The sequence below is a fragment of the Penaeus vannamei genome, chromosome 20, assembly GCF_042767895.1.
Source record: "Penaeus vannamei isolate JL-2024 chromosome 20, ASM4276789v1, whole genome shotgun sequence".
In the NCBI taxonomy this organism is placed as follows: Eukaryota; Metazoa; Arthropoda; class Malacostraca; order Decapoda; family Penaeidae; genus Penaeus; species Penaeus vannamei.
In genome coordinates, this window is record NC_091568.1 from 625916 (window position 1) to 653415 (window position 27500).

Sequence of the window (27500 nt, forward strand, 5' to 3'; positions counted from 1 at the left end):
AAATTTGCAATCCTTCTCTAAAGTGTTCTTTTGGCACCTTTACACTATTCCTAACGAGCAATAACTGGATCTGAAAGGATGACAGGCACTGAGGGGGCCAGGGAGGTCTTTGCATATGGGTCGGAGGTCACGGAATGGGATGAGTTGGCCTATCCTATCCCTTCGCCTATCCAATGACTTTTTTCTTCCTATCCCTTCGTCTATCCAATATCTTCCCTTTTCCTTTCACTACGTCTATCCAATATCTTTCATTCTCCTTTCTCTTCACCTATCCAATGACTTTTTTCATCCTTTCCCTTCGTCTATCCAATCACTTTCCTTTTTTTATCCCTTCGTCTATCCAATATCTTCCCTTTTCCTTTCACTTCACCTATCCAATGACTTTTCTCTTCCTATCCCTTCGCCTATCCAATCACTTTTCTTTTCTTATCCTTTCGCTTATTCCTTACCTTCCCTTATCCTCTCTCTTGCCCTCTATCCTTTCGTCGACCCCCTCCCTTCCCCTCTCCCCACCCCTTTTCCTTCCCCTATCCTCTCCTATCCCCCAACCTCTCCTCTCCCCATTCTTTCCGAACTTCTCCTCCACCCCTTCCCTTTATCCTATCTTGTCTCTATCCCCTTTCTCCCTTTTCCCTTTTATCCCTCCTATACCTCTACCCCTTCCCCTTATCCCTCCCATCCCTCTATCCCCTTCCCCTTCTCTCCTCCCTTCCCCTCCCCCGGTCCCTTTCCCCCCTTCTCCCATCCCTCCCCCTATCCTCCCCACCCTTCCCCCCATCTATCCTCTCCCCCTTCCCCCTATCCTCTCCCCCTCACCTACCCCCGCCTTTCCTCCCCCCAAGACGACTCTGCCGACGGATGCACAGTTCCCTCCAGAGAGAGAGAGCAATACCGCCAATCTTTCCGTCATTAGCCCGGGCGGTGCCACGGCTGCCCGCCCTTGGCCCGGCTCGCCCCTTCGGTTTCTCGGGCTACTCCGCGGCTACACGCTCGGGCTACTCATGTTAGTCCTATTTATTAGTTTATCTTTATTTATTTTATTAATTTATCTTATTTATTTATTTATTAGTTATTACTGATGCTCGTCTTGGGTGTTGGAACCGACGGATGACCAGCGCGGTACGGGCGCCGATCGCCAATGAAATGAAGTAATTTTGATGATGATGATAATAATAGTGATAGTAATAATAATAATGATAATGATAATAATTATTATGATGATAATGATGATAATAATAATGATAATAATGATGATGATGATAATAATAATATTAATAATAATAATAATGATAATAATAATAATGATAACAATAATAATAATGATAACAATAATAATGATAATAATAATGATAAGGATAATAATAATAATAATAATAATAACAATAATAACAACAACAATAATAATAATAATATTAATAATAATAGAATATAAACAAATAAAATAATTTATAAGTAAATAAGACTCGAAAGGCATACCTCCGAAGCAATAGAGGTAACAAAAAAAAAAAAAAAAAAAGGGAAAGAGAAAGAAGAAAAAAGAAGGAAAAGAAGAAAGAGAAAGAAGGGGTAACTAATGTAATCATTCAAAAGAAAAAAGAAAGAAAGAAAATGAAAGAAAGGGGGAAAAAGGGGGAAAGAAAAAGGGAAAAGGGGAAAAAGGGAAAGAAAGAAAGAAATAAAGAAAGAGGAAAGAGAGTGAAAGAGTAGAATGAAAGAAACGAAAGAAAGAAAAGAAAGAAAGAGAAAGAAAGAAAGAAAGAGAAAGAAAGAAAGAAAAGAAAGAAAGTAAGAAAGAAAGAAAGAAAAAAAAAGAAAGAAAGAAAGAAAGAAAGAAAGAAGAAAAGAAGAAAGAAAATCCTGGCTCCGAAGCAGGACCCGGATCACCACCAGAATGCAATGGCTGAGACGCACCTCTGGTAAAAGAAAAAAAAATCCTAAATATCTGTCCATAACTCGTCTGACTTCTCCCGCTAACCCACGGACAGACAGACTAACCAACGCTGCTGCCAATTGGAGCGGAAGACATCGGATCGGATTCCTAATTTCCCGAAGAAGAGAGAGAGAGAGAAAGAGACAGAGGGAAGTCCTGAGGCGACGACGTTCGTGGGACATCGCTGTCGGGTCCCCTTCCTAAGGCGTTTCTGCTGCTTACCTCCCTTCCTCCCCCTCTCCCTCCCCTTTCCTCCCTCCTTCCCCTCTCGCCCGCCCTCCATCCCTCCCTCTCCCCTTCCCCTCAATTCCTCCCTCTCCCTTTCCTCCTTCCCCCTGCCCTCCATCCCTTCCTCTCCCTCCCTTCCTCAATCTCCCTTTCCTCCTTCCCCCCGCCCTCCATCCCTTCCTCTCCCTCCCCTTTCCCCTTCCCCTCATTCCTCCCTCTCCTCCTTTCCTCCTCCCTTCGCCCTCCATCCCTTCCTCCTCCCTCCCCTTTCCCCTTCCCCTCAATTCCTCCCTCTCCCTTTCCTCCTTCCCCCTCCTTCCCGCCCCTCCTATCCCTTCCTCTCCCCCCCCCTTTCCCTTTTCCCTCAATTCCTTCCTCTTCCATTCCTCCTTCCCTCCTTCTTTCCCCTCTCGCCCGCCCTCCATCCCTCTCCCCTTCCCTGCCTTTCCTCCTTCCTTCCCTCCCTTCTCCCCTCTCCCTTTCCTCCTTCCCCTCTTCCTCGATCCAGCTCTCCCTTCCTTCCTCTCCCCCCGCTCCTCCTCCATCCCTCCCTCACCATCCCTCCTTCTCCCCCTGCCCGCCCTCCATCCCTCCCCCCTCTCCTCTCCCTCCTTCTCTCCCTTCCTCTCAATCTCCTTTTCCTTCCTTCCCTCTCCTTCTCTTCCTCCCTCTCCTTCCTTCTCTCCATCCCTCCCTCCCTCCCCCTCTATCCCCCCCTCCATCCCTCTCCCCCTCCCTCCATCCCTCTCCTCTCCACCCCTCCCCATCCACCCATCCATCTCCCCCTCCCTTCCCCCTTCCTTCCCTCTCCCTCCCCTTCTCCCTCCCAGGAACCGTGTCCTCGAGAACCCAGCGCTGGCCGCCCGGACGCACCTCGGCCCCGCTATCAAGATCGTCCGGCACGCGCCTTGCAATCCTCGGGCTCGAATGCGCGGCCAGTGTGTGTCCAGGTATGCAACGGCCCTTTGCAACCACGGGGGGGAGGGGACCGGGGGGTTCAGGGTCTTTCCTCTTTCTTTCTTTCTCTTTTTTTTTCTCTGTCTCTCTGTCTGTCTGTCTCTGTCTCTGTCTTCCTCTCTTTCTCTCTCTGTCTTCCTCTCTCTCTCTGTCTTCCTCTCTCTCTCTCTCTCTGTCTTCCTCTTCTCTCTCTCTCCTTTCTCTTCTCTCTTTCTCCTTTCTCTTCTCTCTCTCCTTTCTCTCTCTCTCTCTCTCTCTCTCTCTCTCTCTCTCTCTCCTTCGTTCATTTGACTTGAACTCTTTCTATTTTTGCGTTTTGTATGTGGTTGTCTGTTCTCTTTGTTTTGTTTTGTTTTCTCTCTATCTGAGTATGTATCGTTCTTTCTTTCTTTCTTTCTCTCTCTCTCTCTCTCCCTTTCTCCCTCCGTCTATCTTCCCTTCTCCCTCCCTCTCTCTCTCTCCCTTCCTCCTTCCCTCTCTCTCACCCTTTCTCCTTCCATCTCTCTCTCTCTCTCCCCTTTCTCCCTCCTCTCCATCTCCCATTCCCCCTCCCTCCCCCTTCCCCCCTTCCCCCCCCCTCCCTCTCCCGCTGCAAATACATATATATATATATATATATATATATATATATATATATATATATATATATATATATATATATATATATATATATATATTCCCATCAGCAACATTGTATACAAAACGAACAAACTTTTCCAAACCGAACCTATCAGCCAGGAATTTCCGTTGCATCTTTTTATTTCTTTTTCTTTTTCTTTTTTCTTTTTTTTTCTTTTGCCCGCAAGAGTGACACGGCATTTATGCATGCAAATTTTTCGCTGACGACCCGAGATACGTATCGGGGACTGGCGCCCTCCGGAGGCTTAAGAATTTGCCCGTTATGATGCTTCGATGAAAAATAATAATCTTTTTTTTTTCGTTTGTTCTTTCTGTCCTACTTTTTTCTTTCTTTTTTTTTACTTTGTTCTTCTATCCTATTTTTTTATTCTTATTTTCTTTGTTATTTCTATCCTACTTTTTCTTTCGTTTTATTTCCTGAGAAGGAAGGAAGGAAGGGAATGAAGAAGAGGGATAGGGAGAGAGAGAGGGAGGAAAGAGGGAGGGAAGGAGAGAGAGAGCGAGAGATTTGACTTTTTTTTAAACAAATATTACGTACATCCCCCCAAAAAATCACCGTAAAAAAAAAAAAAATAATAATAATAATAATAATAAAATAAAATAAAATAAAATAAAATAAAATGAAAATAAAAATGAAAATAATAAATATAAAATAAAACATCGATATTAAAGAACATCAACAATACTTACACCGAAGCCGAAGAAGATAAGACGCTACGAAGAACAGATAACGAATGTAACCCCCTCCTCCCCCTCCACCCCCCCCCCTTTGGCAGAACAGCACCTAAGGGGAAGCTTCACCTGCGGCGCCTCTCACGAAGACTCACCTGAGGGGAAGGAAAAGGAAAAAATGAATCATTCTTTATCATGGTGCGATTGGGATAACAAATAAATAAATAAATAAATAAATAAATAATAATAATAATAATAATAATAATAATAATAATAATAATAATAATTAATAATAATAATAATTAATAATAACAATCATTAATAATAACAATCATTAATAATAACAATCATTAATAATAACAATCATTAATAATAACAATCATTAATAATAACAATCATTAATAATAACAATCATTAATAATAACAATCATTAATAATAACAATCATTAATAATAACAATCATTAATAATAACAATCATTAATAATAACAATCATTAATAATAACAATAATTAATAATAACAATAATTAATAATAACAATAATTAATAATAACAATAATTAATAATAACAATAATTAATAATAATAATAATTAATAATAATAATTAATAATAATAATAATTAATAATAATAATAATTAATAATAATAATAATTAATAATAATAATAATTAATAATAATAATAATTAATAATAATAATAATTAATAATAATAATAATTAATAATAATAATAATTAATAATAATAATAATTAATAATAATAATAATTAATAATAATAATAATTAATAATAATAATAATAATAATAATAATAATAATAATAATAATAATAATAATAATAATAATAATAATAATAATAATAATAATAATAATAATAATAAATAAATAAATAAATAAAATAACATATACATAAATAAAAATCATAATGAAAGACAAGTTAGGTTTCAGAGAGTAATGGATGATAGATAAAAGAGATAAAAGGATAAGAATGATGAAAACAACAAAAATAATACTGACCAACATGGGAATAACATTATCAACAATGAAAAAAAAAATCAAATATAGTTTTAAAAATATACAAAACTAACATAGAAAAAAATAAGAAAAACAACAGAAAAACATAATAGACAAATATAATAAAAAATTATAAAAAAGACAGAAATAACATCAATATTTATTTTAAAAATTAAACAAGAAATAAAAATATAGCAACACCAAGTACCAACAACAGCAATAGCAATAATAGCAACATTAACTAATGGTAACAACAACATTAGTAATAATACAAACAATAATAACATCCAAAGTAGATAATGACGATAACAACAATATCAGTACCAATAATAACAATGCAGATAATAACATCTAATCTAGAATAACAGCCAATAACAATAACTAATAACAACAATAACAAAAATCACAACAACGCCAAATGACAATATAAAAATGACAGTAATGACAATAACAGCAACAGCATAATAACAATAACAACAACAAAATAACAATAACAGCAACAACATAATGACAATAACAATAATAATAACATCAACAACATATCGACAATAACAGCAACTACAACAGCAACAGCAATAACAACACTGAATTATGAAGCGACGATAAATGGCTGAACTTCGGATGCCAACACCGCATTAAAAATCACACGTCAGCTGATCAAAACAAGGCCAGGAATATCATAAAATAAAAATCCCAATTACCAGCCAGATTCTTCTCTATAAATCACCACCTTAGCTTTTTTTTTTTTTTTTTTTTTTTTTTTGGGGGGGGGCGCCCTTCAATCCTCATAAGAAAAAAACATTTAGAATATATACAATTTTCTCCATATCCCTCTATCCCTTTCTCTCTTTCCCCTTTCCCTTCTCCCCTCTCCCTCTTTCCCTTCTTCACTCTCCCCCTTCCCCTCTATCCTTTTCTCTCTTCCCCTTTCCCTTCTCCTCTCTCCCTCTTCCCCTGTATCCCTTTCTCTCTTCCCCCTTCCCTTCTCCCCTCTTCCCCTTCCCCCTTAAATAAGCCCCTACCCTTCAACGAGCATCTTGCATACGACCCTCCCCCTCCTACTCCTTCCCCATCTATAGTATTTAGGTATACGCCCCTCCCCCTTCCTTTCAAATCTCCAGCTTTCATGCTCGCTCGCTCGCTCTCTCTCTCTCTCTCTCTCTCTCTCTCTCCTCTCTCTCCTCTTCTCTCTCTCTCTCTCTCTCTCCTCTCTCTCCTCTCTCTCTCTCTCTCTCTATCTCTCTATCTCTCTATCTCTCTCTCTCTCACTCACTCACTCTCTCTCTCTCTCTCTCTCTCTCTCTCTCTCTCTCTCTCTCTCTCTCTCTCTCTCTCTCTCTCTCTCTCTCTCTCGCACCATTCCATTTCTCCCCTTTCACTCATTCCCTATCTCCAGTCTTTATGCTCCCCCCCTTCCCTACCAACCCCCTCCCCGCCTCCCTCTTCTATCCACCACCATCTTGCACACGCCCCCCTCTCACCCCCCCCCCCCCAGCCTGTGCGAAATTTTACGATTTAATTCCCTTCGACCTATTTTTACCTACTTTCCTCTCTGTGTCTATGTTTATCTTTATCTTTTTTCTTTCTTCTGTTTTTTTCTTGTTCTTTCTCTATTTGCCTTTCCTCAGATGCCTTCTGTGCATTCCTTTATCGCTTGATTTCTCTCTCGTTCGTTTTTTTTGTTTTCTTTTTTTTCACCTTCGCCAATAAAGTGCCAAAGAACATAACCCAGAGACCGTTTTCTCTCGATTTTTTATTTAAAACCTTTTTTTAATACACATATTTCCCCCCAAAAAATATCTTTATCACCTAAAAAAAGAAGAAAAAAACATAATTAACAAGACCTTTTTCAGAATTCAAAATCCTATAGGCAAGAAATATCAATTCACAAGACCTTTTTAAATAATTCAAAAATCTATAGAAGAAAATATAATAATTAACAAGATTTTTCTTTAATTCAAAGAATCTATAGAGGAAAAAATAATAATCAACAAGACCCTTTAAATAAATCAAAAACTCATTTTCTCTCCCCGTATTCTCGCCCCCCACCCCCCACCTGTTCTTCCCAGGGGGAGGAGGAGGAGGAGGGGGAAGGGAAAGGGGGGCATGAGGAGGAGGAGGGGGAAGGGGAAGGGGCAGGAGGAGGAGGAGGAGGAGGAGGATGGGGAAGGGGGGGAGGAGGAGGAGGAGGAGGGGAGGAGGAGGAGGAGGAGGAGGAGGAGGAAGAGGAGGAGGGGAAGCGGAAGGGGAAGGGGAAGGGGGGCAGGAGGAGGAGGAGGAGGGGGAGGACGAGGAGGAAGGGGAAGAGAGGCAGGAGGAGGAGGAGGAGGAGGAGGAAGAGGAGGGGGAAGGGGACGCGGAAGGGGAAGAGAGGCAGGAGGAGGAGGAGGATGGGGAAGGAGGGCATAGTCAGAGACCCACTTGAAGGGCGCGACACCCAGGGCATAGGCCTAAAAAAAGGGTTTAAAACGATTCCCGACAACCCTTCCTCCTCAGCTCACTTTCAGCCCAAGACCCCTTGTCCTCCTCGAAGGCCGGGGGAGGAGATGAGAGGGGGAGATGGGGAGATGAGGGAGATGAGGAAACAGAAAGATGGGATGATGGGGAGATGAAGGGGGACATGAGGAGATGAGGAGACAGAGAGATGAGAAGATGAGAAGATTGAGAGATGGGGAGATTGGAAAATGAGGAGACAGAGAGATGAAGAAGATGGGAAGATTGAGAGATGAGATGATGAAAAGATGGAAGATTGAGAGATGAGATGAAGGAGAGATGATGAAGGGGGACATGAGGAGATGGGGAAAAGAGAGATGAAATGAGACGGGGAGATTGAGAGACGAGATGAAGAGATGAGATGAGATGCAATGAAGAGATGGGGAAGAGAAAAATGAGATCAGATGGGGAGCTGAGACGAAGAAATGGGGAGATGGGGAGATGAGGTCGCCAGAATCCTCACGGTCTCTGGGCCACAAAACCTCCCCCCCCTCCTTCTGCGTTTCGGTTTATTGGCACCCCCGTCCCCTTAACAAGCATGGCGAGCAACCACAGAGGTTTTTTTCTCTCTCGCCAACCTTCTCTCCTTTCTTACTCTGTCTTTCTCTCTCTCTCTCTCTCTCTCGTTCTGCCTTCTCTCTCCCTTTTTCTCTCTTTGGCCCTCATCCTTTGCCTCTTCCACTCACTTCCATTTTCTATCTCTATCTCTCCTTCTTTTCTTGTTTCCATTTATTTTTTTCTCATTCGTCCCCCCCCCCTCCAACTCCCTCTCCTTCTTACTCTCTCTTCCTCTCCCTCCCTCCCCCTCTCTCTAGTTCTCCCTTACTCCCAACTTCTCATTCTTTACCTCTTCCTCTCACTTCCAGTCTCTCAATCCTTCTTCTTTCCATGTCGTTCTCTTTCCTCCTTTCTCTCTCTTGTCCTCATCTTTTGTCTCTCCCTCCCTCTTTCACTCTCTCTCTCTCCTTCTCACCATCCCTCCCCTCCCTCACCCTCATCCTCTCTCTCCTACTCCTCCTCTTCCTCCCCTCACCCTCACCATCCCTCACCCTTCCCCTCACCCTCTCACTCTCTTCCTCCTCCTCCCCTCCCTTCCCCTATCCTCTTCCTCCCCTCCCTTCCCCCATCCTCTTCCTCCCCCACCGCTGGCCCCTCCTCTCCCCCACAGGGCAGCTGGTCGAGTCGAGCTGGTCCGAGTGGGTCAGCCTCGCGGATCGACGTCCAGCGACCCCCTCGACGTCTGGGGCGAAGCGGCGATGGTGGGTCTCTCGCGTTAAAGAAAAGGATGGAAGAAAGGAGAGAAAGGAGGGAATGGAAGATGGGAAAGAAAGGAGGGAATGGAAGATGGGAAAGAAAGGAGGGAATGGAAGATGGGAAAGAAAGGAGGGAATGGAAGATGGGAAAGAAAGGAGGGAATGGAAGATGGGAAAGAAAGGAGGGAAAGAAGGGAAAGAAAGGAGGGAAAGAAGGGAAAGAAAGGAAAAAAGAAAAGGAAGGAGGGAAAGAAGGGAAAGAAAGAAAGAAAGGAGAGAAAGATGGGAAAGAAAGAAGGGAAAGAAAGAAGGGAAAGAAAGAAGGAAAAGGAAGACGGGAAAGAAAGATATAGAGAGTTAGAGGAAGAAACAAAGGAGAGAGAAAAGAAAGAAAGAATGGATGAGAGAAAAAGAGAAGTGAATAATTGAAATAAAGAAAGAGTGAATGATAGAAACAAAGAGAGAAAGAGAGAGAGAAAGAAAGAATGAGTAAAAGGATGAGAGAAAGAGAGAAAGAGAGAAAGAAAGAAAGCTTTTGCATGAAATATTGCCGTATCGAGTATTAGCGGACCTATCAAACGCACTTTGAAGTAAAATCCACATAAAAATATATATACATACATGAATAATAAGTAATCCTAGAAGAAACAGCCAGAGAACAACTACAGTAATCAAACGTAAAATATAGGTAAGTTAGTTGTTATGGTTAATGCTTTAAACAAATAAATATACTAAAGAAACTTGCAATGAACCTTCACATTCAATTAGTGTAAGTAATAAGACTTAAACCGAGGGAGGAATAAGGGTCAGTGGTATTAGAGAACGCGTAGAAAACACGGAATTATCCTCATAGAAGAAAATAAAGGGTAACTATTCCCGTCTTTTCCGGTGTCAAAAAATGTCACGTGATCGGAGGCGATAAGCTGCTTGCTCCGCCCACTTCTGTGACGTAATGGGAATGGCCGCGGTTTTCCTGTACTTTTTTGTCTGACTGGTACACTATATATTGGAATGCAATATCCAAGATGGATTTTAAAATCACAAGTTAGGTTTGGCTGTGTTTTCGATATCGAAGATAAGTGTCATATGCATGAAAATAACTCAATAAATGTTTACCATCCACTCGATTCCTTATGGTACATTTCCCTTTAACAAAAATGTAGGCCTATTGCACATTGATGGTTCAAAACTTCCTCTTTCGTGTGTTTTGCATTTATACAATAGTTACTTTATCGCTAAATTAGATTTTATTTTATTTTTTAGCAGATCTTACCCCCCCCCCTCTCCCTCCTCACTGTTACCAGCCCAACGCGCCACCATGACCCGGAAAACCCACTGATCTAGTACTAATTCAAGGTCGCGTATCGTTTCATCGCCGTTTTACCACCGTCGTTTCGCTAAAAAAAGACGGTTCTCTCGCTTCTAATTCTGCACGATGTCGTTTTGTCTTCGTGTGAATTCTCGCCCAAACCTTCTACGTAAAAGGCATCTTAGTTGCAACTACACAAGTATATAATTAAAGCATATACCATCTTTACGTCGGTTTATGGCCCACTTAAACTCACAAAGTATTATTTATATATGTGATTTTGGAAAATATATATTATCATAAAGGGAAATATATCATAGATCTCTCTTTGTATTGTGTTAGACACTTCAATGATAAATTTGTAAAGGAACAATTTTACTTTTGTAACTATAACTTAACGTAATAAACTCTTTATCATTATTATTACTCTGTCCTTACTAACTCTCTGTCTCTGTCTCATGTTTCGTCTCTCTCTCTCTCTCTCTCGCTGTGCTGGCGCAGCGGTAAGGTGCTGGTCTAGCAATCTTGCGGACCTGCGTTCAATCCCACGCCCGGCCAGTGAGTGGTAACCCCGGCCACTCCTTGCACACAGGGGGAGATTTGGGCAAAATAAAACAGACAGTATGTCACAGCAAAGAATATCCATTGTAACAAATGGAATTAAAACTAAATCTTTAAATCTTTCTCTCCCATAGCAACGGAATATAGTACAGACAATTCATCGGAACTGTGAGGATTTTGTAGCATTATCTACAACAGCGTATTTGTACCTATTTTTTTGTAAATCTTACCTAAATATACTCTCTCTCTCTCTCTCTCCTTCGGTCTCCATCTTCCCCAACCTCCTCCAGCATCCTCCGCCTTCCAACTCTCTCTCCTTTTTTTCTCTTCTCCTCCTTTCCCCTCTCCCTCCCTTCCCCTCCTTCTCCTTCTCTTCCCCTACAACGGCCTCTTCCGACTTGCCCTCCGGTCCTTCCCTCTCCCTTCCCCTTCCCCTCCCCACTTCCTCCCCCCCCCCAATCCCCTAGCCGTGTACACCCCCCTATACCCCTCTATCCCCCCCCCTCCCCCAGTCCGTGGCATGATACCCCTTTGATAAGAATATGTCGCTTGTCTTCGCCTCCGGGTATTGTTTATTTTGTTATTTAAACCTTTTAAAGTGTATTTTTTTAGTTTTGGTTTCTACTCGTGTTTTTTTTTTCTTCTTTTTTTCTATCAATTGTGAAGGCTTTTGGTTTTTAGTTCTACTCGTTTTTCTAAAGCTTTTAAAGTGTATTTTTTTTTTTTTTTTTAGTTTTCATTTCTACTCGTGTTTTTTTTTCTTTTTTTTCTATCAATCGTGATAAGGCTTTTGTTTTTCTTTCTACTCGTTTGTCTTTTTTTATCGATTGTGAAGGTTTTTGTTTTCATTTCAACTTTTTACTTCTTTTTTTCTATCAATTTTGAAGTTTTTGTTTTTGTTTCTATTCGTTCTACTTTCTTTGTTCGTGAAGGAAATGTATTTCGTTGTCCATGGAAGGAATTTGTAAACAACAATTAGTAAACAAATTATATTGAAAAAAACAACAACAATTATCAAGAAAAATAAGAGATATTTTCAGTCTTGCTTCTGCGTTGTCTGTGTCCTTTTTCATCCATTTTTCCTTTTTTTCTCTACTTTTCTCCTTTCTCCTCTTATTCCTATTCTTATTTTTCTTTGTTCTTATTTTCTTATTATCATTCCTGATCTGCATTTACTTCGTTTTTATCTTTTATCTTTTGTACTTTCTTCACCTCCCTTATACCTTCTCCCTTTTTCTTCACTTCCTTCTTTATCAGCATCTTCTGTTCTTTCCTCATTCTTCTATTTTTTCTTCTTCTTCCCCCCCTCCCCTTCCACCAGCCTTCCTCACCTCATCTACTCGGCTACCCTACAACCCCATCAACACTTCTTCCGCCATTACTACCTCCTCCTACTCCTCTTCCTCCTAATCTTCCACCTCCACCACCATCAACCTCTACCTCCACCACTTGATTTTTTTCTCTTCCATCGTCACCACCACCATCACCACCTCCTTTTCCTTTTCCCCCTCCTCCCCCCCAACCACCTTCACCACCTCTTCCTCCACCTCCATCTCCTCATTTTCCACCTTTACCACCTCCTCCACCTCCATCTCCCCCAACAATCTTCTTCACCTCCTCCCCAACCACCCCCACTTCCGCCTTCACCCCTTCCTCCTTCCACCTCCACAAACCACCACCTCTTCCTCTTCCTCCACCTCCTCCCCCAACCACCTTTTCTTCCACCATCTACTCCTCTTCCACCACCACCTCCTCCTCCCCCAACCACCTCCCCCTCCACCACTGCCAAAACCACGTGACCACCGAAGCCTAAGCCTAACCTGACCGCCTCATTCCTTTTAAACATTCTCTACCTCCTTCCTCATTCTCCCCCTCGTTCTTATTGACTTTTTTCGTTGTCATTCCCTCTTTTTTTGTAATTTTGGCCCAGAAATAGATAATAATTTAGAGGATTAATTAAACATTAATTTCATCGCGTTTGTTGGGACTCCTTAAAAAAAATGGCGGTTTATTTATTTTAATTTTTTTGTTGTTTTGATCGTTTTATTTCTCGATTCTCTTCCTTTCTCTTTCTCTCTTTCTTTATACCTTTATCTGCCTTATGTCACCTACATTTCTCTCTGTTCTTTCTCTTGTTATCCAATTATACTCTTCCATTAACTGTTTTCTTCTTCAAATTTCGTCTGTCTGCTTATCCAACCTTATGATTACTATAATCCAAGTGCTAATTGTCTCTCTGTCTCCCCCTCTCTCTCTTTGTCTCTCTTTCTCCCTTTGTCTCTCCCTCTGCCTCTTTCTCTCTCTCTCTAATTCTTCATGTTCATTTTTCATCCATCTTCTTTTCATCTTTCAGTCTCTCTCCCTCTCTCTTCTTCCTTTCCTCACCCTCCCCGCCCCCCCTTTCTCTCCCTTCTCCCTCCCTCCCCATTCCCCCCATTATCACCCCCTTCCCCATCTCTCTCTCCCTTCTCCCTCCCTCCCCATTCCCCCCATTATCACCTCCCCCTTCCCCCTTAATTACCCCCTTCACCCTTAATTATCCCAAGGGCTAAGTGACATTATCTCGCCCTTGCATCATTACGAGGCCTTGCCATTAGCGCTTTGTCTTAATGGGTCACCTCTTTATTATCTCTGTTATCTACGTCATCTTTCTCTCTCTCTCTCTCTCCTTCGTCGAATCCTTGCAACGCTGTAGTTATTTTTTAGATTTTCTTTTTCTTCTTCTTGTTCTATCGGTTCTTGATTTTTTTCTTCTTCTTTTTTTCATTTTCTCTTCTTCTCGTCTTTCCTCTCTTCTCTTTTCTTCTCTCTCGATTCCTTGTTCTGGATCCTGACCTGTTGTTCTTGATGATGTTATATATATTTTTTTCAGTTATTTCTCTTGTAATTAAGGTTTTGTCTTCTATGTCTACATTCCCTACTTTCATTTCTCTCTCTCTCTCTTCTCCCATTTACTTGTCATTTCCTCTATTTCCATCTTTCATTCTCTATTTCTCTTGCTATTCGTTCCCTTCCCTGGCTCCTAATCCTCCGTCCTATCTCCACATTCTCCACATCTTTCTCTCCACCTCTCCTCCAACCCAACCCCTCTTCCACTAACTCCACCTCCTCCTCCTCCTCCCTTCCACTAACTCCACCTCCTCCTCCCTTCCACCCACCCCTCCTCCTCCCTTCCACCCAACCCCTCCTCCACTTACTCCACCTCCTCCTCCCTTCCACCCAACCCCTCCTCCACTTACTCCACCTCCTCCTCCCTTCCACCCAACCCCTCCTCCACTTACTCCACCTCCTCCTCCCTTCCACTATCTCCACCTCCTCCTCCCTTCCACTAACTCCACCTCCTCCTCCCTTCCACTAACTCCACCTCCTCCTCCCTTCCACCCAACCCCTCCTCCACTTACTCCACCTCCTCCTCCCTTCCACTATCTCCACCTCCTCCTCCCTTCCACCCCAACCCCTTATGATGGTATCTGCCTCGACTAAAAACACTCTTCAACAGAATCTTTTTAACAAAACAATTATGAGGTTTCGGTCATTTGAGCGCGGCAGCTGATTCCTCCTCTTGAGTTTAATGGACTATCAGTCAGTCGCTCTGTCTCTCTCTCTCTCTTTTATGTCTCTGTCTGTCTGTCTGTCTCTCTCCTCTTCTCTCTCTTCTGTCTCTGTCTCTCTCTCTCTCTTCTGTCTGTCTGTCTCTCTCTCTCTTTTGTCTGTCTGTCTGTCTCTCTCTCTCTCTCTCTGGGCCTGTCTGTCTGTCTCTCTTTCTCCCCCCCCCTCTCTCTCTCTGTCTATCTGTGTGTCTGTCTGTCTCTCTCCCTCTCTTGTCTTATCCCCTCCGTCTTTGTCTCCTCTCTCTCTCTCTCTCTCCTCGGATCCCCTTGCTATCCCCTTTTCCATCACTCTCTCCCTCTCCCTTCCTCACTCCCTCCCCTTCCCCACTCCCTTCCCTTCCCCTCTCCCTCCCTCCCCCCTCTCCCTTTAACAGCGCCCCATCAGACCCTCCACCCGTGTCCCGAATCCTTGTAGATAAACAGACACAACAATTATGCTTTTTTCTCCTCTTTTCTTCTTCTTTTTCTTCTCCCTTTCTTTATCTCAGTCTACGCGAGCGAAACGGATCCCGGATCACGAAACCAGCTGAAGGAGGAAAAGGAAAAGGAAAAAGGAAGAGGAAAAATAAGGCACGGGGAAAAGTACAAAGAAAAAAATAAGAAGAGAAAGAGAGAGAAAGAAGAATAACGAAAAGAGAGAGAGAGAGAGAGAAAGAAGACAAATAAGGCAGAGAAAAAAAATGCGAAGAGAGAAAAATAAAGAAGAAAAAAAAACAGAAAAAAATACAAAGAAAAGGGGAAAGAGTAAAAGAGAAAAGAAAATATAAAGGTAATTCATCATTGTGCTTGCAGTCGCTGCTTGAACCGCGCCCTCCACACCATCAGTCAGGCAAGCACACACAACCCTTTTTTATCTATTTTTTTATTTTTTTTTATCTCTTTTCACCTTTTAATCTAAATTCTTTAATCTTTTTATCTTTTTTTTATCCCTTTTCATCTTTAAATCTATATTCTATTCCTTTTTTATCTATCTATCTCATTTTTAACCCTTTCTTATCTTTTTATCTTTATTTTACCCCATTTCTATCTCCTTTTTACCACTTTTTTATCATTCTATCTCTATTTTACCCCTTTCTTATCTCTTTATCTCCCTTCCACCCCCTTTTTATCACTTTATCTCAAGCTCTCTTTTAAAATAAAAGATAAAACAAAGATACATTATATCAACATCCCATGCGAAGGTCTTTTAAAAGGGAAAGCAAACAGGTAAATAAAAATACGTAAATGACATGAAACGAAGGATGTAAAGGCGAGAAAATAAGAAAAATAAGAATTATCGAGTTACATAACTATAGTGAAGTTTAGGTTCGGGTTTTGTAAGAGCTTCTCTGGTCTTCTCTGCTGTTTAAATGTATTTTTTTGGCGGTCTCTCTCTCTCTTTCTCTTTCTCTTTGTCTTTCTTTCTCTTTCTTTCTCTCTCTCTCTTTCTTTCTCTGTCTCTCTCTTTCCCTCTCTTTCTCTCTCTCTCTCTCTCCCTCTCCCTCTCTCTCTCTCTTTTTCTTTCTCTTTCTTTCTTTCTTTCTCTCTCTCTCTCTCTTTATCTTTCTCTCTCTCTCTAATACTATTTTTAATCAACCTTGAATGGAGTATTTATATCCTACAAAAATAAGAAAGAAAAATACATCGAAGTACTTGGAAGAGACAGATATAAAAATGCGTAAAATATAAAAAAGGTTAAAAAAAAAATAAAAATATTTAAAAAAAGAGGAGGAGGAGGAGGAAGGGAGGAGGGAGGAGGAGAAGGGGGAGGGAAAAATTAAGAATTATAATGCAAATTAAGACTTAGGAGAACAAAATCCTTCCACGGTTCTTTAAAAAAATATGGAAAGAAAAAATATATATATACTTAGAGGCACTTCTGGCAGGGAAAAAAAAGAAAAAGAAAAAGAAAAAAAAAATATATATATATATATATATATATATATATATATATATATATATATATATATATATATATATATATATATATATATGACGTTAAAAACTGAAATGATCACTTCCAAAACGAGGCACAAAATAGTCCAAAACCTTCTTTAAAATAAAATAAAAGAATAAAAACAAAAGAATATAGAAAGAGAAATAATCCAGTTGCGAATATTCCAGAACAATTTCTACCACCCCATTCAGCATATATATAATACCTACAAAAAAGAAAAAAGACAAAAAAATAAAAATAAAAAATCAGTATATATATATACATATATACACCCATACACACACGCACACGTACACACACGCACACGTACACACACACACACACATATATATATACACAAAAATACATTTATATACACCTTTACAACCAACAAACTCTATTTACACAAGCGAAACCTGATACACCCCATTCTCTCTCCCGCTTCCTCGCTATCATAACAAATTAATTTCTCCCGCCTGCTGTACATATGCCAGGGTATATATCAGCTCTTCAAGTGCGTTATATCACTTGCAACATAAGAGGAACTAGACCAGGGGAGACGCAATGATAATCTTGTGGCGACATAAACCAGAAAATGGTGCATCATCTTCTTAATAAGTAGATGATACTTCTCTGCTTGTGGCGGCTGTGTATTTCAAAAGTTCTGAGTGGTCATTTGGCGTGTCCTTCTCTTCTTTAATGTCCATGAATTATGTTGCAATTTGTGACAATTTAATTTTATTTATTTCTTTAATGTATATGAATTGTGTTGCATTTTGTGACATTTATTTTTATTTTTATTTATTAACTATGAATTGTGTTGCATTTTGTGACAATTTTATTTTATTTATTTCTTTAAACTATGAATTGTGTTGCATTTTGTGACAATTTTATTTTATTTATTTCTTTAAACTAATAATTGTGTTGCATTTTGTGACATCTTTTTATTTATTTATTTCTTTAAACTATGAATTGTGTTGCATTTTGTGACATTTTTTTATTTATTTCTTTAAACTATGAATTGTGTTGCATTTTGTGACAATTTTATTTTATTTATCTTCTTTAATGTATATGAATTGTGTTGCAATTTGTGACAGTTTTATTCTATTTATTTCTTTAAACTATGAATTGTGTTGCATTTTGTGACAATTTTATTATTATTATTTTTTAACTATGAATTGTGTTGCATTTTGTGAGATTTTTATTTTATTTATTTATTTATTAACTATGAATTGTGTTGCATTTTGTGACAATCTTATTATTTTTATTTTTTAACTATGAATTGTGTTGCATTTTGTGAGATTTTTATTTTATTTATTTATTTCTTAACTATGAATTGTGTTGCATTTTGTGACAATTTTATTTTATGTATTTATTTAAACTATGAATTGTGTTGCATTTTGTGAGTTTTATTTTATTTATCTTTTTAAACTATGAATTGTGTTGCATTTTGTGACAGTTTTATTCTATTTATTTCTTTAACTATGAATTGTGTTGCATTTTGTGACATTTATTTTTATTTATTAACTATGAATTGTGTTGCATTTTGTGACATTTATTTTTATTTATTAACTATGAATTGTGTTGCATTTTGTGAGATTGTTATTTTATTTATCTTTTAAAACTATGAATTGTGTTGCATTTTGTGACAATTTTATTTTATTTATTTATTAACTATGAATTGTGTTGCAATTTGTGACAGTTTTATTTTATTTATTTCTTTTAACTATGAATTGTGTTGCATTTTGTGACAATTTTATTTTATTTATCTTTTTAAACTATGAATTGTGTTGCATTTTGTGACAGTTTTATCTTATTTATTTATTTAAACTATGAATTGTGTTGCATTTTGTGACAGTTTTATCTTATTTATTTATTTAAACTATGAATTGTGTTGCATTTTGTGACAATTTTATTTTATCTTTTTAAACTATGAATTGTGTTGCATTTTGTGACAATTTTATCTTATTTATATTTTAAAACTATGAATTGTGTTGCATTTTGTGACTTATGCTTTTTATCTTTTTAACTAAAAGTCATTTGTTTTATTCTTGACTCATAATACTCCTTGTCAAAATACCATTAACAATTTCTTTCATTTTATCATTATAAATTTTCTTCTTTTCCAGTGTTTTATCTTATCGCTGTATCTTTTTCCATTCTTCCTTTTTGCGTGTGACGTTATTCCCATCTTTATATTTGGTATTTAATATATCACCTTAATAGCTAACGTATCTGTCATTTAATTCATCCACTTCTTGCAAGCATTCGCAAATTAACTTTTGTTTATATTGCGCCTTTTATCATTTATTTCGCTTATTTAACTTTCAGAAATTATGTATGACTCGACCGAGATGTCCGTCAACAATATCTTAATTCGGTTAACTAAAAACAAATGTTTTAGTCATTCAAAGTCCAATTACAAACCTCGATATATTCAAGATAAATCCCCAATTACTGAATCTCTCCTCTTTATCTCCTAAGTAACCGAAGAATACAAAGAAAAAAATATACATACACAAAAGCCCTTTAACCCTCTCTCTCTCCCTCTCTCCCTCCCTCCCTCCCTCCCTCCCTCCCTCCCTCCCTCTCTCTCTCTCTCTCTCTCTCTCTCTCTCTCTCTCTCTCTCTCTCTCTCTCTCTCTCTCTCTCTCTCTCTCTCTCTCTCTCTCTCTCCTTTTCGTCTGTTTTTGAAAATCTATTCCGTGGGTCATTACAGCAGAATAAAAGGAAACCCTGGCTGACGAGGGGGAGGAGGGGAGGAGGGAGGAAGGAAGGAAGGAAGGGAGGAGGAAGGGTGAGGGAGGAGAGGAAGGGTGTGGGAGGAGGAGGAAGGGCGGAGGGTTAAGGGAGGTGGAGGAAGAGGAAGAGGAGGAGGAGGGAGGATTAAGGGAGGAAGAGGAAGAGGAGGAGGGAGGGTTAAGGGAGGAAGAGGAAAAGGAGGAGGAGGAGAGGGGGCTTATGGATGTTTCACAAGCCCCACTAATTAGCCTCTCGCAACTTCTCGAAGGTTAACGAAGTCGCCGGACGGGGGACGGGACACACCGGGTTGACGCGTCCGACTCCCCGGGGGCTGTTGCGTCACCCTGTGGCACCCTTCGTCCCCCCGCTGGAAGGACGGGGAGGGGGCGGGGTGGGGAGTGGGGGGGGAGCTCTTAGAACCTTGCTAAGGGGGATGGGCAGTTCTAGAAAATCTCGTAGTGTGTGTGGGGGGGAGATATAGAACCTTGTTGGGGAGTGGGGAGGGGTTCTACGGCGAGGCCCGACCCAAAGAATATTCGTATACTTGACATGCATAAATAAAGAAATAAGTGCATATCTATCAAGTCTAGACATGCACATCAACCCGACAAATAGATGGTTAAATGTACATCTATCGGATATATAGACAGATATGTATTTATGTCTGTGTATGTGCATGTCTGTATTTATACATGTTCATTGGGTCGGGCTTCGCACAATTTTAACAAACCGGCCGCTAGAACCTTGTTGGGACGTGAGGGGGGGGGGGGCTAGAACCTTCCAGGGGTATGGGGAGGGGTCCTAGAACCAGAAACCGAAAACAAAAACGGAATTGTTGATCCGTTCATCGAAAAAAATTATATATATCTTTCACGGAGCCAGAACCCGAAAACGAAAAGAGAGTCTTTCACATGTTCAGAGAAACTAAAACCATAAACTTTAAACGGAGCCAAAAAACAAAAACCAAAAACCAGAAAAAAAAGAAAAAAAAAACGGTTGTTCATAAGTTCAGCGAAAATAAAACCAGCGTTTTTTTTTCCTAATACCTTTCCCGTAGCCAAACCCGAAACCGAAACCAGCATTGTCCACACACTTGAACAGAGCCCGCGAGCGAAAATAAACCGATCGCATGGCAGCCCCTGTCTCCCGGCTTCAAGAACGAGCAAAGCATAATCCCAATGAGAGAGAGAGATGAGAGGCAATCAATCACATCAACTGCAATCAGCGCACGCGAGAGGGGGGGGGGGAAGCCTATCACGGGGATGTTGGCGGCGATAGACAGAAGACAAAGGGGAGGAATGGGGAGGAAAGGGGAGGGAGGGAGAGGGAGAGGGAGAGGGAGAGGGAGAGGGAGAGAGGAGGGGTGAGTGGAGGGAGTGGGATAAGGGAGGGAGGGAGAGGAGGGAGAGAGGGAGAGAGGGAGGAGAGAGGAGAGAGGGAGAGAGAGGAGAGAGAGGGAGAGAGAGAGGAGAGAGAGAGAGAGAGAGAGAGAGAGAGAGAGAGAGAGAGAGAGAGAGAGAGAGAGAGAGAGAGAGAGAGAGAGAGAGAGGAGAGAGAGAGAGAGCGAGAGAGTGAGAGAAAAGGAGTAACTTTTCTCTTTCTATCTCATTCTCTTTTTTTCCCTCCTTTCTCCTCCCCTTAACCTTCCTCTCTGTCTGTCTGTCTATCTGTCTCTGTTGCTTTGTCTCTCTCTCTCTCTGTCTCTGTTTGCTGTCTCTCTCTCTCTCTCTGTCTCTGTCTATGTCTATATATATATATATATATCTCTCTCTCTCTCTTGTTCTCTCTCTCTCTCTCTCTCTCTCTCTCTCTCTCTCTCTCTCTCTCTCTCTCTCTCTCTCTCTCCCTCTCTCTCTCTCTCTGTCTGTCTCTCTCTCTCTGTCTGTCTCTCTCTCTGTCTGTCTGTCTGTCTCTCAGTCGTCTCTCCAAAAAGCCCCCTTATCAACAGGTCGTTTCATCAATAAATACAAAAGCCGGAAAACAAACCAAAGCCGCTCACACCAAAGCCCCCTTTCAGCGGCTCCCCAGAACGCCCCTCTGTTTCCACCCTCCGCCCTCCTTTCCCCTTCCCTCTCCCCCCTTTTCTCCTCTCTTCGCCATTCCCTCTATTCCGAGGAGGCTCCTTGAGCTATTCCCTCTCTTCTCCATTCCCTCTATTCCGAACAGGCTCCTTGAACTATCCCCTCTCTTCCCCATTCCCTCTATTCTCCTCTCTTCTCCATTCCCTCTATTCCGAGGAGGCTCCTTGAGCTATTCCCTCTCTTCTCCATTCCCTCTATTCCGAACAGGATCCTTGAACTATCCCCTCTCTTCTCCTCTCTTCCCCATTCCCTCTATTCTCCTCTCTTCCCCATTCCCCCTATTCTCCTCTCTTCTCCATTCCCCCTATTCCGAGGAGGCTCCTTGAACGACCCGCGCGAGGTCCCTCCCCTAAGGTGCCTCTGATCTCGGAGCTCCCCCAGTCAGGCCCTCGCTCCCTCACTCTCTCCTTCCTCTTCCTTAGCCCCTTCCTCCCTCCTTTCCAATCTTTCTCCCCAATCCTACCCTATCCCTCCCTTTTTCCTTCCTTCTCCCCAGTCTTTTCTTTCCACCTTCCTCCTGCAAACCCTTCCCTTTCTCCCCCTCACTCCCCTTCTCCTCCTCCTCCACTTCTCTCCCTCTCCCATTCTCCTCCCCTTCTCTCCCTCTCCCATTCTCATCCCCTCTCCCTATACCACTCCCCTTCCCCTCTCCCCCTATTCTATACCCCCTCCTCTTCTCCCCCTGTTCTATACCCTCCTCTTCTCCCTCCTCTCCTATACCCACCCCTTCTCCCCCTCTCCTATACCCACCCCTCCCCCGTTTATCCTTCGGCCGGGCGCCCCTTTAAGGCTCCTTTAAGGTTCCTAGGACCTGTTTCTTCCTCCGCAGGTTTAAAAGGACCTCTTGAGCGACGCAGCCCTGGATCGGCGGCTCCTCCTCCTCCTCCTTTTCCTTCTCTTCCTCTTCTATCTCTTTCTCTTCGTCTTTATTTTCCTCTTATACTTCCTCTTTGTCCTTTCCTTTCCTCTCTTCCTGTTTCTCCTCCTCCTTTCCTCTCTTCCTTTGTTTACGTCCTTCTCTTCCTCTTCCTCTTCTGTTTCTTTCTCTTCGTTTTTTATTTGCATTTCTACTTCCTCTTTGCCCTCTCCCTTACTCTCTCCTTTCCTCTCTTCCTGTTCCTCCTCCTCCTTTCCTCTCTTCCTGTTCCTTCCCTTCCTTTCCTCTCTTCCTGTTCCTCCTCCTCCTTTTTCCTCTCTTTCCTGTTCCTTCCCTTCCCTTTCCTCTCTTCCTGTTCCTCCTCCTCCCTTTCCTCTCTTTCCTGTTCCTCCCTCCTCCCTTTCCTCTCTTCCTGTTCCTCCCTCCTCCTTCCCTCTCTTTCCTCTGTTTTTCCTCCTCCCTTCCTTCTCTCTTCCTCTCTTCCCTCTTCGTCTTTATTTTCCTCTTACTACTTCCTCTTTGCCCTCTCCCTTAATCCTCCAACTTCCTCTTCTTGTTTTACGTCCCTTCTCTTCCTCTTCCTTCCTTTCTTTCTCTTTCTTTTTTATTTCCATTTCTACTTCCTCTTTACCCTCTCCTTACTCCTCCTTTCCTCTCTTCCTCTTCCTCTTCTATCTCTTTCTCTTCGTTTTTATTCCCGTCTTCTACTTCCTCTTTGCCCTCTCCTTACTCCTTTCCTCCTTCTCCTCCTCTTTCCTTTTCGTCTTCTTTCACCTCCTCCTCCTCTCTCTTCGTTATCGTCTTACTCTTCCTCTCCCTCTTTTCATAACGTTAACAAAAATAATAATGATAATAATGATAATAAAGACAGCGATCTTAACCAACAGAAACAATAAATATGTTAATGCTAGTGATAATAGTTTCCACTGCTATTAATAGTAATGTAAGTTATAATAACAATGGGAAACCATCAATGACAAGGAATAAATACAAATAACAGAAATAATAGTAAGTTCAATAAAAATAATAATACAAACAGATTGATAGAAAGTGAATGAGCTTAGACATTTTCCCTAGTTACTTTTTATTCTTTCTTCTCTCTCTCTCTCTCTCTCTCTCTCTCTCTCTCTCTCTCTCTCTCTCTCTCTCTCTCTCTCTCTCTCTCTCTCTCTCTCTCTCTCTCTCTCTCTCTCTCTCTCTCTCTCTCTCTCTCTCTCTCTCTCTCTCTCTCTCTCTCTCTCTCTCTCTCTCTCTCTCTCTCTCTCTCTCTCTCTCTCTCTCTCTCTCGAACTTTATCTTTATCTCCCTCTCTCCGTCCTTTATCTCAATCTTCACCTCCCCCTTCACCTTTACTTCCATCACCATCACCTCCAATTCCACCTTCAATCTCACCTTCTCGACCTCCACCTCTCCACCAACTTTCTGACCTCCACCACCATCACCTCCGCCATCTTGACCTCCACTGCACCAACACCTCCTCCCTCCACCTCCACCACCATCATTTCCACTCATCACCACCACCACCATCTTGACCACCAAGACCTCCTCCACCACCACCTTTCTTTACCTCCACCTCCACAACTACTACTTCACTATCAACACCATTTCCACCAACTTCTTGACCTCCACCTCCTCCTCCACCATTTCCACCTCCTCCACCACCTCCTTCACCATTTCCACCACCTCCTCCACCATTTCCACCACCTCCTCCACCATTTCCACTCACTATATACCAGTGTTCCTACTACACCACTGCCTCCTTCCCTGCCATTTCCACCACCTCCTCCACCATTTCCACCACTACCACCATTTCTACCACCACCTCCTTCACCATTTCCACCACCTCCACCACTACCACCTCCTCCACCACTACCACCACCTCCTCCACCATTTCCACCACCTCCTCCACCTTTTTACAAGTCCCTTCCTCCAACAATGGAATCGGACGCAGAACCTCAATCGGATAACGGTATCGGACAGCGCCGGCAGGAGGGACAAAAGGGAAGAGGCAGAACATGATAAAGGAGAGGGAAAAGGAAAGATGATAAAGAGGGAAATAAGATGATAAATAAGAGGGGATGATGTGATGAAAGAGAGGGGAAGATGTGATGAAAGAGAGGGAAAGATGATAAAAGAGAGGGAAAGAAGATGATAAAGAAGAGGGAAAGATGATGAATGAGACGGGAAGAAGATGACAACAAAGGAGAGGGAAAGAGGGAAAAATAATAACAACAAAGATGTTAATAACGACAACGACGACAATAATACAAGAATAACTATGGTAAAAATAATAGAATAATAGTAATGATTAAAACAAATAGGCACGAACGATATAAAATTAAAAGCGATGATAATAATAATAAAGGTAATAATGATAATAAGGATAACAACATCAACAATAACAATAATGATTAAGATACAAAAAACAAAGATGATAATCAGGGGAAAGAAGAAGTCATGAATAGTGTATAATAGGGAATGAAAAGAAATGAAAAAACGTACATATAGAAGGAAAAAAATATGAAACACACACAAAAATGAAAATAAACACGAAAAAAATATAAGACAGAAAGGAAAAAAGGAAAATATCAAAAAGACATGAGGAAATAAATGAGGAAGATATAAAACAGAAAAAAAAACAAGAAAATGAAAAGCCGTAAAGGAGAGAAAGGAAAAAATAAACAAACGTAAGATAGAAGCGAAACCTGAAAAAACACGAAAAACGAAAAAAAAAAACTTGAAAGACTTTAAAAATCTACAGAAAGGCAGAATAAGGACATAAAAGACAAGGAGAAGAGACGAGAGAAGAAGCGAATAGGCGAGAAAGAGGAAACACAGAGAGACTACACTGGACGCAGACAGAAAAGGAGGAGGAGGAGGAGGAGGAGGAGGAGGAGGAGGAGGAGGAGGAGGAGGGAAGAGGAGGAGAGGGAGAAGGGGAAGGAGGAGGAGGAGGAGGAGGGGGGAGTCTATATGGACCGAGGACAGAGGCCATTTGGCGAAAAAAGGGAGATAAAAGGGAAAAAATATTAAGGATGAGGGGAAGGGATGGAATAAAGGGGAGGGATAGGATGAAGGAAGGATAGAATAAGGAAAGGTTAGGAATAGGGAGAAAATAGGGCGAGGGAAGGATGAGGGTGAGAAGGAAGGGTGGAATAGAATTGAAAGATAGGATGAGAGAAGGATGGAAGAGGGATGGATGGGATAAGGGAGGATAAAGTGAGGGAAGGATAAGGTGACAGAAAAATGGAATAGGGAAGGATAGGGTGAAGGAAAAATGGGATAGGGGAAAAAAATATAAGGGTGAGGGAAGAATAAGGAAGAATGGAAGAGAGAAGGATAGAATAGGTGAAGATAGGGTGATGGAAGGATGGAATAGCGGAGAATAAGGTGTGGGAGAAGGATAGGATTACCGAAGGATGGGATAGAGGAGAGAAGGAGTGAAGGATAAGGTGAGGGAACTACGGGTGAGTAAAGGATGGGATATAGGAGGATAGAGTGAGGGAAGGATAAGGTGAAGAAAGGGTGGGATAGGGAAGGAGAGGACGATGGACGGATGGGATAGAGGAGGATAGGATGAAGGAGGGATGGGATAGAGGTGGATAGGATGAAGGATAAGGTGACAGAAGGTGGGAAAAGGAGAGGACAGGGTGCAATAGGGTAGAGTGAAGAAAATTAATAAATAGCGTGAAATTGTAAAAGGTTTGGAACGAAAAGGAGTGCGAAGGATAAAATAGAATAAATGGAGACACGGAGAGAGAGGAAAGCGAAAAATTGGATAAAATACAATGTATTAGAGATGAGGAGAGAGAGAAGAAATAAAAAAAAGGGAAACAGTGATAAAATATAAATAAGGTAAGATGAGAATGAAAAAAAGAAAAACACGGGCTAAAAGATACAATGAACAGAAATAACTAAAGGAAGAAATAAAAAGACGGAATAAACAGAATGAATAAGGATAAGAAGAGAAGAGAAAAAACGAATAAACATGCAAGAAAGATGCATTAGAGAAAAAATAAAGCAGAATTGAAAGAAACTGAAACGTGAAGCGGAGGAAACACGAGAGAATTGAAAGAAGTTGGAAGAGTGGAACAGCGAAAATACTTAAGAAATAAGAGTGAAATAGAGTGACGGAAAATGGAAAAGACTACAAAAGAAAGAGAAAATAAAAGTGAAAATCTTAAGAGACACGAGGAGAATAATAGTAAAATAGGGAGTAAAAACAGAGAGAAAGAGAGAGAGAGGGAGAGAGAGAGAGACAGAGAGACAGAGAGAGAGATTTAGAGAGAGAGAGAGAGAGAGAGAGAGAGAGAGAGAGAGAGAGAGAGAGAGAGAGGGAGAGAGAGAGAGAGAAACAAAGAGAGAGAGAGACAGACAGAGAAACAGAGAGAGATAGACAGAGAGAGAGAGACAGAGAGACAGACAGACAGAGAAACAGAGAGAGACAGACAGACAGAGAAAGAGACAGACACAGACAGACAAAAAAGAAAGAAAGACCGACCAGCACAGAACACCAATCAATCCCATAAGGATACAAAGAGACAAGAGAACCTGATAAGTGGACCTTACAAATGCACAAAACACCCGAGTGTAAAGAGGAGAGAAAGAGAGAAAGAGAGAAAGAGACGAAGGTGAGAACCGGAGGAGACGAAAGAAGGGGGAAGGGGGGGGAGTACGAGTAGGAGGGAGGGGGGGAGGAGGAGGAGGAGGAGGAGTCTGAGGGAGGGAATGAGGAGGGGGAGGAGGAGGAGGAGGAGGAGGAGGAGGAAGAGGAGGATCAGGAGGAGGAGGATAGGGAGGAGGAGAGGGAGGAGGGGAGGGAGGAAGAGGAGGAAGAGGAGGAGGGAGGGAGTAAGAGGGAAGGAAAAAAGTGGGAAGAGGAGGAATATGAAGAGGATTAAGAGAAGAAGGGAGATAACAAGTAAGAAGGGAAAGAGGGAGGGGAAGAAGAAGAAGACAAAGTGAGGAGGAAACTAAAAAGTAGTAGGGAGGAAAATAAGAGGAGGGAGACGATGAATAAGAAGGGAGAGAGAGGAGAGAGGAGGAGGGAGAGAGATTAGGAAGAGAGGAGGGGGAGACAGATTAGGAAGAGAGGAGGAGGAGGGAGAGAGATTAGGAAGAGAGGAGGAGGGAGAGAGATTAGGAAGAGGGAGGGAGGAGAGGAGATTAGGAAGAGAGGAGGGAGGGGAGAGAGATTAGGAAGAGAGGAGGAGGAGGAGAGAT

The 27500-nt window shown here is 41.5% G+C and overlaps 1 protein-coding gene and 1 pseudogene across 1 annotated transcript in view; both read right to left on the reverse strand.

Moving 5' to 3' along the window:
* LOC138865303 (uncharacterized) overlaps positions 1 to 23804 on the reverse strand; it is a 26525-nt gene extending 2721 nt beyond the window's left edge. Inside the window, exon 1 of the mRNA XM_070135626.1 lies at positions 23625 to 23804. Within this exon, the coding sequence (XP_069991727.1) occupies positions 23625 to 23804 (180 nt within the window). The remainder of the gene's footprint in view (positions 1 to 23624) is intronic.
* Positions 1 to 27500, reverse strand: part of LOC113813955 (cyclin-dependent kinase 6-like) — a 259948-nt pseudogene that overhangs the window by 117448 nt on the left and 115000 nt on the right.